Here is an 11,866-nt window from a genome sequence, read left to right on the forward strand (position 1 = left end):
CTCTCAATCTCAGACAATACTCCTTTTCTCTCAAGTCTATAGGGGCTAAGAAATCCACATGCCTCTCAAACTCTTTGTCAATATCTTCTATTTTATTTAATACAGCAACAACTTTATCATTGATTTGCTTCACTTCTTCTGTAATATGCCCTATTGTTCCTTCAAGTTCTTTCACGTCATCTTTCGTTTCTTGTTTAGATTTCCCAAGACTCTCATTCATTCTTCTCGCAGAGGCCTCAATCTTGTTTCCAGGATTTTCTGTTTTACTCTCTGTTCTGTGTCCCATTGTTCTGAGTAATTTCTGCATCATATCTGATGTCACAGGTTGGTCTGATGAGCCTTTCCTGTCAGGTTTCTTTCTGGTACTCATTATAGAATAAAATCCAAAATGCAAAAGGATAGAAATAGAGAACCTTTTCAATTCCAATAGTTTCACTTTTAGCCAACAGCAGTTTGTATCCTTTTCACTGTGACAGCTAAGGTCAAATAGTCCCAGAATGTCTCAGAGTCTTATCTTCTATTATGTATAATTATCCAATAACAGGTAATCTTCTAAAGTAAATATAAGAACAGTCTTATGGCAGATTTATCATTGCAGCCAAAAAAACTTTTAACACATGTGCACTTTATTTATTTATTTCATCACATGTGCACTTTATTTATTTATTTCATCAAAAATAAAAGATTAAAAATTAGGGGTAGGAAAAATAATACTTCATCCATTTAGCTTTCCTAATTTCATTTCTAGCTTTCCTAATTTCATAATTATTATTTTTTTTGCCAAATATTATTGTTTCAGAAAGTTTTTTTATAGAGGTAACCTGAGCAGGGGTTGTCTCATTTGTCCTCAAAAGAATTTATCTTTGGCTCTTAAGAAGCAGACGAGGTCAGGCTTTAATCCGTATCAGGATTCCAAATGCAGCCAGGAGCAAGATTGTAAATTCCAAGACCTCAGATCGCTCTAAGTCAGGAGGTGTTTATAAAGCCACCGCTCAGCAGAAAACACCCAAAGAGCAACCTAAAGAGGTATGTGTGGTTTTTCCCTTTAATCTAGGGAGAGCCCTTCTAGTTGGTAATTACCTGTGTTGTATCTTCACTCCCCGTGAAGACATCAGCCTGCTATTACATCTCCACGGGAAGCCCCTCCTTCTTCCTCTCTTGTTGCCAAGGAGATGCAACCCAAGGGATGACGAACTTACTACGCTACTCCCACCAACAGAAGGGCGCAAGTTAGATGATGTGGGCCGGAAATCCTGCTCTTCCTCTGCACTAGGCTTCAAAATCGCTAACTATGAAGTGATCGCGGTTGCTTATCAGCTGTTTTAATGGGAACAAATACTACCATATCTGGAACTACTGCTTGAAGAGGCCATTGGCCACGGTTCTACAGACGGAAGCTGTAAGACTGTTGAAGTAGCAAATCAGTGCCAGTAGGCACTCAGCCGATGCAGCCGCCCGAGCCATGGCTGATTCCATCACCCTTAGACGACATGCTTGGTTCAGGCCAACAATTCTGCCCAACAAAACTAAACAGAAGGTGGAGGACCTGCCTTTTGAAGGGGTGACCCTGTTCTCTTTCAAGACTGATGAGACTCTGATTCTAATTTAAAAAAATAGACAGCCAAATCACTAGGGGGATCTCAAGCGAGCACACCCCAGTACAAACAGAGGCTGTATACATGTCATTTGCGGCATCCCTACCAGAGTGAATATAGATACACTGCTGCCCCAGGGATCCAGTATCTTACCAAACCTTACATACTTCAGCAAACATATCAGAGGCATAAGGCTTCTAATAGATCCCGTTTAGGGAACCAGTCAGACCCACCACGAAAGCCAACCCTGCATCTAAATCTTTCTGACTAAAATAAATTAAATTTGGAAATAGCTTAGCCCAATGCCAGGAGGCCTGGAGAGCCATTACCCAGGACAAATGGGTCCTAACTATTGTGACTACAGGTTATAAGCTAGAATTTATAACTTAAGAAGAAGAAGAGGAGGAGGAGGAGGAGGAGATTGGATTTATACCCCGCCCTTCACAACCCAAAGGTGTCTCAGAGCGGCTTACAAACTCCTTTCCCTTCCCCTCCCCACAACAGACACCCTGTGAGGTGGGTGGGGCTGAGAGAGCTCTGACAGAAACTGCTCTTTTTCAGGAACAGGTCTTATCAGAACTACAGCTTGCCCAAGGTCATCCAGCCAGGTGCAAGTGGAGGAGTGGGGAATCAAACCCAGTTCTCCCAGATTAGAGTCCGCGCACTTAACCACTACACCAAACTGGCTCTCAGTTATTCAGGCATCTGAGAGCCTAGTACATGCTTTGGGGTCTCTTATTGAGAAAGGTGCCGTTGAAGAAGTGACTGTAGAACAGCCTCCTATTGGGTACTTCTCCAGGATGTTTACAGTGGAGAAAAGAGATGGGGGGGTTAAGGCCCATATTAGACCATAGACCTTAAGTTCTTGCAGATTTCCAAGTTCCATATAGTTTCTGTTCAGTTGGTGTTACAGTTATTAAAGTTCAATTCTTGGTTCACAGTGATTGATCTGAAGGATGCTTATTTTCATATCTCAATTCACCACGAGCATCACAAATTTCTTCATTTTTCGTGCAAAGGATGTGTGTTTCAATATACTGTACTACTTTTTGGGCAGGCCACTGCTCCAAGGGTCTTTTCTAAATGTATGGCCCCTGTTGTGGCCCATTTATGTTTGCTGGGATGCAACATTTTCTACTATCTTGAAGACTGGTTGGTGGTGACCAAAACCAGTGAATAATTGTCAAAGCACTGCTCTTTAGTTCGGGATTGGAACTTTGCCAGATATTAGGCCTGTTAATAAATTGGGAAAAGTCCAAGTTGATTCCATCACAAAGGGTCCAGTTCATAGGGTCAGTACTTGATTCCACGCATGAGAAAAGGTTTCTTCCCCAGACAGGATACAGTTTATATTGTCCTTGGTTAAAACAGTTCATGACAAACCATTTTCGGTTGGTCAAGTTTATCCTTCATTTGTTGGGGCTTATGGCTTTGACAACAGCAGTTTTGCCTGTGGCCAGACTTTATATGAGGCCACTACAGCTATGGTTGGTAGCTCGCTATAGGGCTGAGATACACCAAGCTTGGCAGAGATTCTCCATTCTGACACAGGTGATTCAACAATTGGAATGGTAGGAGTCTTCCAGCAATTTATCCCAGAATAAATTGTTTGGCATGCCCCCCTTTGAGGTTACCCTTATGCCCTATGGGGTACCCAGGCATAGATTTGTTTGCTACCCAGGACAATGCAAAGACTTTGAGATTTTGTTTCCATGCTGACAAGGCCATAGGGTCCCTGGGGGAAGCCTTCTAGAGGGCTTGGATGGGAGAGCTGTTCTACACATTCCCACTATTTCCTCTGCTGATCAGAGTTCTAGAAAAAGCCAAGTGGGAGGGTTCAGGAATGATTTTAGTTACCCCGTTTTGGTCCCTCCAAATCTGGTTTCAAACCCTCGTGGAACTGTCTCATGGCCAATATATCCAGTTACCCAAACACAGGGATCTGATCAGCATTGGCAAGGTCTTACATTATGACCTGGAACATCTCAAACTCATAGTTTGGAAAGTTGGAACATGAATTTAAAATTTTCCCGAGAGATCAATGAGGTCTACGGAATTCTTGAAAGCCTACCACCAGAAGTACTTATGGGTATAAATGGAACTGTTTTACTACTTGGTGTACAGAGAGAGGAGTGAGCATCCATTCCTGAAGCTTTTCCCAGAAAGGGTCATCGTTCACCCAAGCCTCATTTTTTTGCCCAAGGTAGTGTCTTGGTTCTATCTCTCCTAGGAGATTATTTTGCCTATATTCTTCCCTTCTCTGAATTCAGAGATGGAGAGATGTCTCCATTCCTTAGATGTCAGGAGAGTGCTCTTGTTCTATTTAAAGCGAACACTAGATTTCTGTAGGGATAAGGGATTACTGGTGTGCTTTTCTGGACCAAATAAGGATAAGACAGCGTTCTCTCAGAAGCTTTCCAGGTGGATCGTGTCCACTATTAGACACTGTTATGAGCTGGCCAAGGTGCCATGTCCCTTAGGGGTGCGTGCTCATTCTACTAGGGCCGTGGCCTCTTCTGCTGCGTTCTGGAGTCCCACTGTTGGAGATTTGTCGAGCAGCCACTTAGTCATCTGAAGACATGTTTGTTTGTCACTACGCTCTAGATCTGCAGGCTAGATGGGAAGCTCACGTGGAGAAGGCAGTCCTTCAATCCATGTTTATTTACGTGAGCATGTTCCCACCACCTGAAGTCAGCTTGCTAGAATCTCCTTAGGGGGCTACACAGAAGATCAATGATGAAAACAGGGTTGCACTTACCTGTAACTGTTGTTCATTGAGTATCTTCTGTGCAGGCACACATATCCTCCCTCCTGCCCCGCTGCATGCTTCTTCAGTGGCATAAGAGGTACTGAGGGGTGTAGCTGCATGGGAGCATGTGTACCTGGGTGGGAACAAGTCTTGGCTCTGGCACACAGCATCCCCTGGAGGCTCTTAGCTATAAAAACCTACCGATAGGCAGGCCTGCTCATGCTCAGTCCCCATCTGTGCCTGCACAGAAGATACTCGGTGAACAACCGTTACAGGTAAGTGCAACCAGCTATTATTTATTTCCATTTGTATGCTACCCCTGTAGTCAAATAGATAGAGCTATACTAAATCTAGTCTATGCATTCATCAAATTTTGGATTTCTGATTATCATAATAATTGGAGGGTTTTTTTGAGATGAATTAAAATTGCTTTTCTTTCACATGTTAGGAACCTACTAAAATTATAGACCAGCAATACAAAGTGGAGAGAGAGAAGCTACAGAAAATTAGACTTCTTCTCGTAAGTTTCCCAGACATACTGGTTTGGAAATGTGTGTTCTAAATGCATAACTGTTCTGACAGATTTCTGATATGCGAAACATTATTTGCGATGAACTATTTGAAGTGTAAATGTCATTTTCTAGGCAATCATATGGAAATGTTACATTCTGCAAGGGAGCTGAGGCCTTGCGTGGGAGGGTGGGGAAGAGATTTTGAGTCTACTATCAGGCTGTTCCTGACTGTCAGTCTATTAAAAGAAATCTTGTCTTCTTTTTTAAAAAACCTCCCTCAGGCCCGACGAAATAGAGAAATCGCCATTTTACAGCGCAAAATTGATGAGGTGCCCAGCAGAGCTGAGTTAACTCAGTACCAGAAGAGATTTATTGAACTTTACGGTCAGGGTATGTATACCAAATGGAAGTATATTCTTCACAGCTAAGCAGTGGAAATGAGTGATCATGCCATAAACTCATGGATCATAACCAGCACCTTGCTAATGTTGCTGTCTTGACGGCTTTTTGATATTCACATCATGTGCCCCTACTTGTAAAGATATTTTAAAACACCTTTAAAAAATCCCTTGGGGCTGGAGAGTGGATGGTTACCCCACTTAGATCTCTTATAGTGTCGCCATAAACAGTGTTGCGCCTTTCTCAGGATATTGTCTTCCACTAGGGTTGCCAGCCTAGGGTCCCCCTGCTTTTGGGTGCTTTGATCCACTGCTGGCCAGCTGGGGAAACCCCACCCCCAAACAGGGACATTGCCGTATACAATCCCTAACGTGGTGATGTCAGTTCAGGGATGTCATGCAACGATGCTCTGGTTTTTGGGCAAACTTAATGGTTTTGAAGGCAAAAAGCCATAGAGTTTTGCCCAAAAACCAGACGTCATCACGTTGAGGACATCATGTTACCCCCAGAACACCTCCTAAACCCCCCTGCTGCAACGGCAAGGGGACCTGGCAACCCTGTGTTCCACAGAAGGGTGTGTGTAATTCTATTTAGGATTACAGTATTAACCTCTAGTTCCTCATGTGGTTTCCATCCACTTTCATTTTCCATATTGCCTTCTGTTTTGGGATGGGCCATTTTCAGTTCTCACTCAGATCCTAGTGGTTTTTACTGGTGTGTGTGGGGGAGAGAGTGGCAGTTTTGTAGTGGCAAAAATGTGAGTTTGTTCCTCTGTTTTGAACAAGTTGCTTCCATCATTGGCGCTATAGCAGGTGGAATTTTGTGACTAATGCCATTTCCCCCGTTTACATGATTACATGGAGATGCTTTATTAGCAGCCAAAGCAAATAGATCATACTCTACAGTTTAGACTGCTGAATATTCTTAATGGCTATAAAGAGGATCGTGTGTCAAAAACTGCATTACCTTTCTTTAAACAGACTGACTGTCATTGTCTTACCACCTCGGCAGTGTTTAATATAATGAACAAATGATTGAGGAGAGCTTTACCTTTTCGTCTGCCTGATCTGTGCTAAACGACCATTGCAAATCATTTAGAAGAACCACTTTTGCTTTACAAGCAGAGAGTTCTGCCATTTCCAGTAAAATTATGTGAAGCACAATTCACAGCATGTTGATCTTGCATTCAAGATATATTGCCTGGCTCTTGTAGGCTGGCTGTGAGAGTACTTGGGAGTGTGTTTGGGGAAGGGCTGCTGCTCACTGACAGAGCACATGCTTTGCAAGCAAAAGATCCTAAATTCAATTCCTGGACATCTCCAGTTTGAAGGTGCTTGTGTTTGCTGGTGCTGGGAAAGACCTTTTCTTCATGATACTCTGGAAACCTGCTGGAATAGATAGTGCTGAGCAAAATGTGTCAGAGGGATAAGGCAGCTCATACATTCATAGGGTGTCTTTTTTTTTTTTTTTTTGGTCCTTTCCTCTCTTAGAACCATGTTGACAGCTTACAGAATCTTGGTAAAACTTATCCCTGCATTGGCTAGGGATCCAAAGGGGTCTTCAAACTTCACAGGACTTTGTGTTAAAAGAAGATACGATGCATGGCTGTAAATCTGAGTGACAAAATGGCAGTCGGGCATGGGGCATAACCCTTTGCCCTATGCAGCCCCAGCCGGATCCTGCCTATAGTGAGATCTATCACTAGATAGCCCAATATTTTAATTTTAGATAGACCCCTAACAAAATCCACTTTATTCAAGCATTCGCTATTTAGTGTAGTAAAGAGGCTTGCATTAATCATGTTCAAAGTATGCTCATGGGGGGGGGGGATTTTAGGCCCTCTTTATCTTGATTTGTTCTGCTGTAGTTTTATTAGACTTTTTGTTTGCAGTATCAGCGACTCACAAAGAAACCAAGCAGTTCTTCACTCTGTATAACACACTGGATGATAAGAAGGTATATTTAGAAAAAGAGGTAAGCTGCTGGTTTTGTCCGACCAAAATGTGTATCTTTCTGTACAACTTGCTTTATGACATCCTGCTTTTCTGGTTTCTAAAAGCATCGTAATTTGAGAATCTTGGGGGGGGGGGGGGGGGACTGCCTTTTTTGACTGGATGTGGGTTTTTAAAAAGAGTGTAATTGGAGAATCTTGGGGGGGGGGGGGTAGTACTAGCTTTTTAGCATGGTTTTTTTAGGATAGGTTTTAGCTCTTATGGCTATAGCTTGAATCCTGTACCTTCTTTCCATTTGCGCTCCTTCATTGTGGAGTGTGTTGCACTAGGCACTTCACAGCTGATGGAAAGATACTAGTCCTGGCCAGTGTTCCCTCTAAGCTGGGTTAGTGTGAGCCAGCACAAAGTTTTTTAGCCTCTGGCTCGCACATTTCTGTCTTAGCTCAGGAAGGGATGGCTCCAGAGCAAACTAATTTATGCAGCAGCCAAATCGCTCACTCACAACTTTAATGCCAGTCGCTCACAAAGTAGAACTTTTGCTCACAGGACTCCACAGCTTAGAGGGAACCTTGGTCCTGGTGTCAGCAGAAGTGTCTCGTGCAAGCAGGCGATGTTCTCTGCAGTGGAGGACCATCTGCACAGCGGACCGAGACGAACGAGGACCCAAGCCTGTGAAGACAGATCTGAATTGTGTTTTCTGTTTTTGAAGCGAGCATTGTGAGGCCATAGCCATGGTGGAGCTGAGGAGATTCCTGGCAGACCAGAGGGGGTGGGGGGGTGGGGAGAGTTATTTCTGTCCTGCAGTCTATTATACCATTGGTGGTCCATACATTCTGAGCAGTAGCAAACAATCGATGCAACACACACACACACACAATAAAATGTTTAAGCTCGATATGCTTGAGGTATTTGGTATTTAAAGGTCTGTGGAAAGGACTGGTTCCAGGTTTGGGGGGCCCTGGGCCGAAAGTATGCAGGGCCCCTCCAGTGCCAGGTACCAGCTCCCCCTCTTGCTTATCTGCCCACGTTCTCCCCACGCCTGTGTGTCCTTCCCCCCACCCACTCATGAACTTTCCCACTGCTGTGTGCCCTTTCACCAGTGGCCCCGGGCAGTGGGTGCAGCTGGGGGTGCCGCTGCCATTGCCACCAGAGCACCTCTGCTGTATGGTCCGATCTACATTCCCTTCTCTAGCAGTGCTACACAGCTGGGATAATGGATGGAAACATGCAAGCAGGTAGGAGAAGGGTGTTAATGTGGGTGTCAGCAGCCGTGGGCCCGCTAGAGGTCCTGGGCCCCTGCAGCTGCTTCAGGGTATGCCAATGCTGGCCCTGACAGAGGATCACATTCGGGGAAACTCAGCTTTATTTAAAACGTTAAGCTGGCATCCCTTTGCGAGGCCTTTGAAGAACAAAACTCTTCGGAGTCATGTGCCATAAATGAGTCACGTGACAGTTTAGCATGGAGACCATATAGTTTCTCTCTCTCTGCAGTTGAGTTTTTGTGGATTGTCTCTCTTGCTACATGAGATGAGAGCAACACCAGATGTAAACCTGAGGATGTTCTTTGATGAGAGAACTGTTATTTTTATAACTGCAGTAAAGTTGAATATGCATGACTTTTTCCTTCTGTTGAGAAGATAGTGCTCTGAATCTATTTAGTTGAAAATAATTGCAGAATTAGGCGGTGCTGCACGGCACCCCCATGAGGTTCAGGGGGCAGGGCAAGAGAAATCCAGATATGATGCCAGTTCTCCTGCCAACCTGGACACAAGGGCAAGTGGGAGGGCTGGGTCAGCAGGGGTTACCCACCTGAAGTGTGCAAATGGCAAGGCTACATCCAAGTAGCACTCACATTGATTTTTAATTTTTTTATTGCCGCTATCTTGATTTGTTCCAAGCCATTTCAATAAAAGAGCGAACACCTCTTAATGATTATACTGATCCAAACATACACATGCATTGTATGGCAAAAGAAAAAGAATTTAATGGGTGCATAATTGATTAGGATGTATATAATTTATTTATAAACTTAGCCAGTGCTTCACGAGTAGTGCTATACAGTACTTCTCTGGGTTAGTTTCAAAAAGGATGTTCCCAATGTCTGATTTCTTATGTGCAGGTTTCCAAATTTCTTGCCAACACATTTTGCATAACGCGGTGAATAGGCTAGCAGTGTTAGGGAGCACATCTCTTATACATACATAACCACCACTTGGTAACTGAAAGTACTTTCGAGAGAAAATTCATGTGTGAATAAGCCATCAAGTGCTAAACAAACTAGCGATGAGAACTTTATACAATATTGTGTAAAAATAAGTAGATAACAACTGCTAATCCAATTCTATTGCTTGCATTTCCTAGATTAGATTTTAAGGAAACTTTTGACATGAAAGCTTTGCAATCATTTTGTCTTCACCAGGTTAACTTGCTGAATTCAATTCATGACAATTTCCAACAGTAAGTAGTCCTCCTTTTCCTTCCAGAAAAAAAGCTCTTACGGACTTACTTGTCTGTAGCACAATATGACCACTTGGTCTACTCTGTGACAATAAAGTGCATTTGGAAGGTCCAGCCTTTTTTGCAAGATACATTTTGAAAATCATCCATGCAGCCTAAAGCATGGAGGGTGCAGCTCACTCCATTGTCTAACTTCTCTCCTGTTGCTGCCCATTTGTCTTTCAGAGCCATGGCTTCTTCCAGTGCTCGAGAGCAGTTTTTGCGGCAGATGGAACAGATTGTAGAGGGAATTAAGCAGAATCGAATGAAGGTCAGATTATTTTTCCTCTGCAGAAGTTTGGCATTTTTTGGAAACTTTAGTAGTAGTAGTTAGGCGGTGCAAATCAACTGAGCGATAGGTATATATTGGCAGTGTCATATGGATTCCCCACGACGTGTTTCCCAAACTTAACAGCTAGCGTGGCAACAACCCTAGTCTTGATGGATGCCTATTTTTGCTCTGCCCAGAGCATCTTGTATCCAAATACAGATTTGCCTCTTGCTTAAAGTAAATCTTGAGCTTCAATTAATTGCTTCTTCAGTTGGCAGCACATTAAAAGCAAAGAAATATGAGAAAAGCTTGCTACCTTGAAGTGTCTGTTAATACTCCTACAGATCTGTTCTTTCTATCTTTTGAGCCTGCTACACTGAAGAATGTATGGTATGTTTTCAATTTGAAAATAAGTCATCCTGGCATATCCTGGCCAAAAGGACCATTGTTGCAGGAGTGCTTAAATTTGAACAAGCTAGCTTTACATACAACTAAGCCTCTGTTCCTCAGTACAGTAGAAGCTGGTGCTTCCTTTGTTTCTGTTCTTGTTTGCTGTTCTGATATATAGGTACCACCGTATTTCTCCTATCTGAAGGAGTAGGGATCTGTGGCAATATGAGACTGCCCTTTCTCGAAAGATTTAGTGTCTGCTGGAAGACCTTGTTTAGATGCCATGCATTACATAGTACCTTAGTCCTTTACCATCATTATCAACAGATGGAGAAGAAGAAACAAGAAAACAAAATGAGACGAGACCAGTTAAACGATGAATACCTGGAGCTGCTAGAGAAACAGAGGCTTTACTTCAAAACAGTGAAAGAATTTAAAGAGGTAAGAGAGAATATAGCTACAGTAGTGGTAGAGCTTATATAGAAAAATCTGAGCTGGTGTAGTAGCATGGCTGACAAAGTGAGCTATAATCTGTCAGGATGTTGGTTCAACTCAGCCACAGACTTGGTGGGTTTTAGATAGGCCATCCTGTCTCATCTTTGGTCTCCATTTGCAGTATGTGGATGATAATATTGGTGTACTTCGCAGCGTTGTTGAATAAATTACTGTAGTGATTCGTCATGCACAATAACATGTTGCCAATTCCTCCATTGGCCTGGGTGGAATTGTAACAGACTGAACTGATGTAACTGAAGGCTAACCAGCTGAAGAAGAAATAGATAGGGCTCCTTTTCAGGTATTCACTTTATTTTTAAGGTGCGGTCTAATTCCACCTACTTTCCAACAGATGCCCCAGTGAACTGGGCAACCTAAACAGTCTATCAGCTGTTTCCTATTGTTTTATTTTCTTGTTATGACATTCTGCACAATTTGTGGGGGAGAGGCAGCTGATTCGTGCCGTACTGTTTACCCTAGACATGTCCTTGTTTGATGATTAAAACTCCCCATCTGTTTGTGTCAACAGGAATTCCGCCGAAATGAAATGCTTTTGTCCAAATTGAAAGCCAACCTGTCTTGAAGAACTTCTGCCAGTAACATTTGTGTGACCTGTATGATGAGTGTTTTGTCTTTTTGACCTATCCAGTGGCTGAAATTATATAATTAACCTGTAGAGATGTAATACAATAGAGCAAAAAGGGAATATTGCCTTGTTTGTTTCTTGAGCAGAAAGATTACAGTGACTTCAGAATGGCATTCTTTCCTATTTTGATCTACCTTTGCACTAGTCAACATTTCAAGAAAAATCTGCATGCATTACAAAATTGTATACTGTTTTAAACAAGAATAAACAGACGTGCAGTAAAGAAAGTACTGATTGTGACTAACATTACCCTGGATGAAGAACACTTTTTTTCTCTATTTCATAACAAGCTAAGCATGTTGATCATTATATGTTGCTGAAAATGTTTTAGACGATAAAAATCTGAAGTTGGTGGCTAGCT

The 11,866-nt window shown here is 42.7% G+C and overlaps 1 protein-coding gene across 2 annotated transcripts in view; it reads left to right on the top strand.

Annotated features, from left to right (window-relative positions):
• The window catches only part of CCDC93 (coiled-coil domain containing 93), a 61,610-nt gene extending 49,757 nt beyond the window's left edge, over positions 1 to 11,853 (top strand). For both annotated transcript variants that reach the window (XM_015406306.1, XM_015406307.1), the window contains 7 exons: positions 4,793 to 4,864; positions 5,138 to 5,246; positions 7,147 to 7,229; positions 9,627 to 9,664; positions 9,890 to 9,974; positions 10,692 to 10,805; positions 11,389 to 11,853. In XM_015406306.1, coding sequence (XP_015261792.1) covers positions 4,793 to 4,864; positions 5,138 to 5,246; positions 7,147 to 7,229; positions 9,627 to 9,664; positions 9,890 to 9,974; positions 10,692 to 10,805; positions 11,389 to 11,442 — 555 coding nt within the window. In that variant the 3' untranslated portion in view covers positions 11,443 to 11,853. The remainder of the gene's footprint in view (positions 1 to 4,792; positions 4,865 to 5,137; positions 5,247 to 7,146; positions 7,230 to 9,626; positions 9,665 to 9,889; positions 9,975 to 10,691; positions 10,806 to 11,388) is intronic.
• Positions 11,854 to 11,866: the final 13 nt, after the last annotated feature.

The sequence above is a fragment of the Gekko japonicus genome, unplaced genomic scaffold, assembly GCF_001447785.1.
Source record: "Gekko japonicus isolate JY-2015 unplaced genomic scaffold, Gekko_japonicus_V1.1 scaffold1925, whole genome shotgun sequence".
In the NCBI taxonomy this organism is placed as follows: domain Eukaryota; kingdom Metazoa; phylum Chordata; class Lepidosauria; order Squamata; family Gekkonidae; genus Gekko; species Gekko japonicus.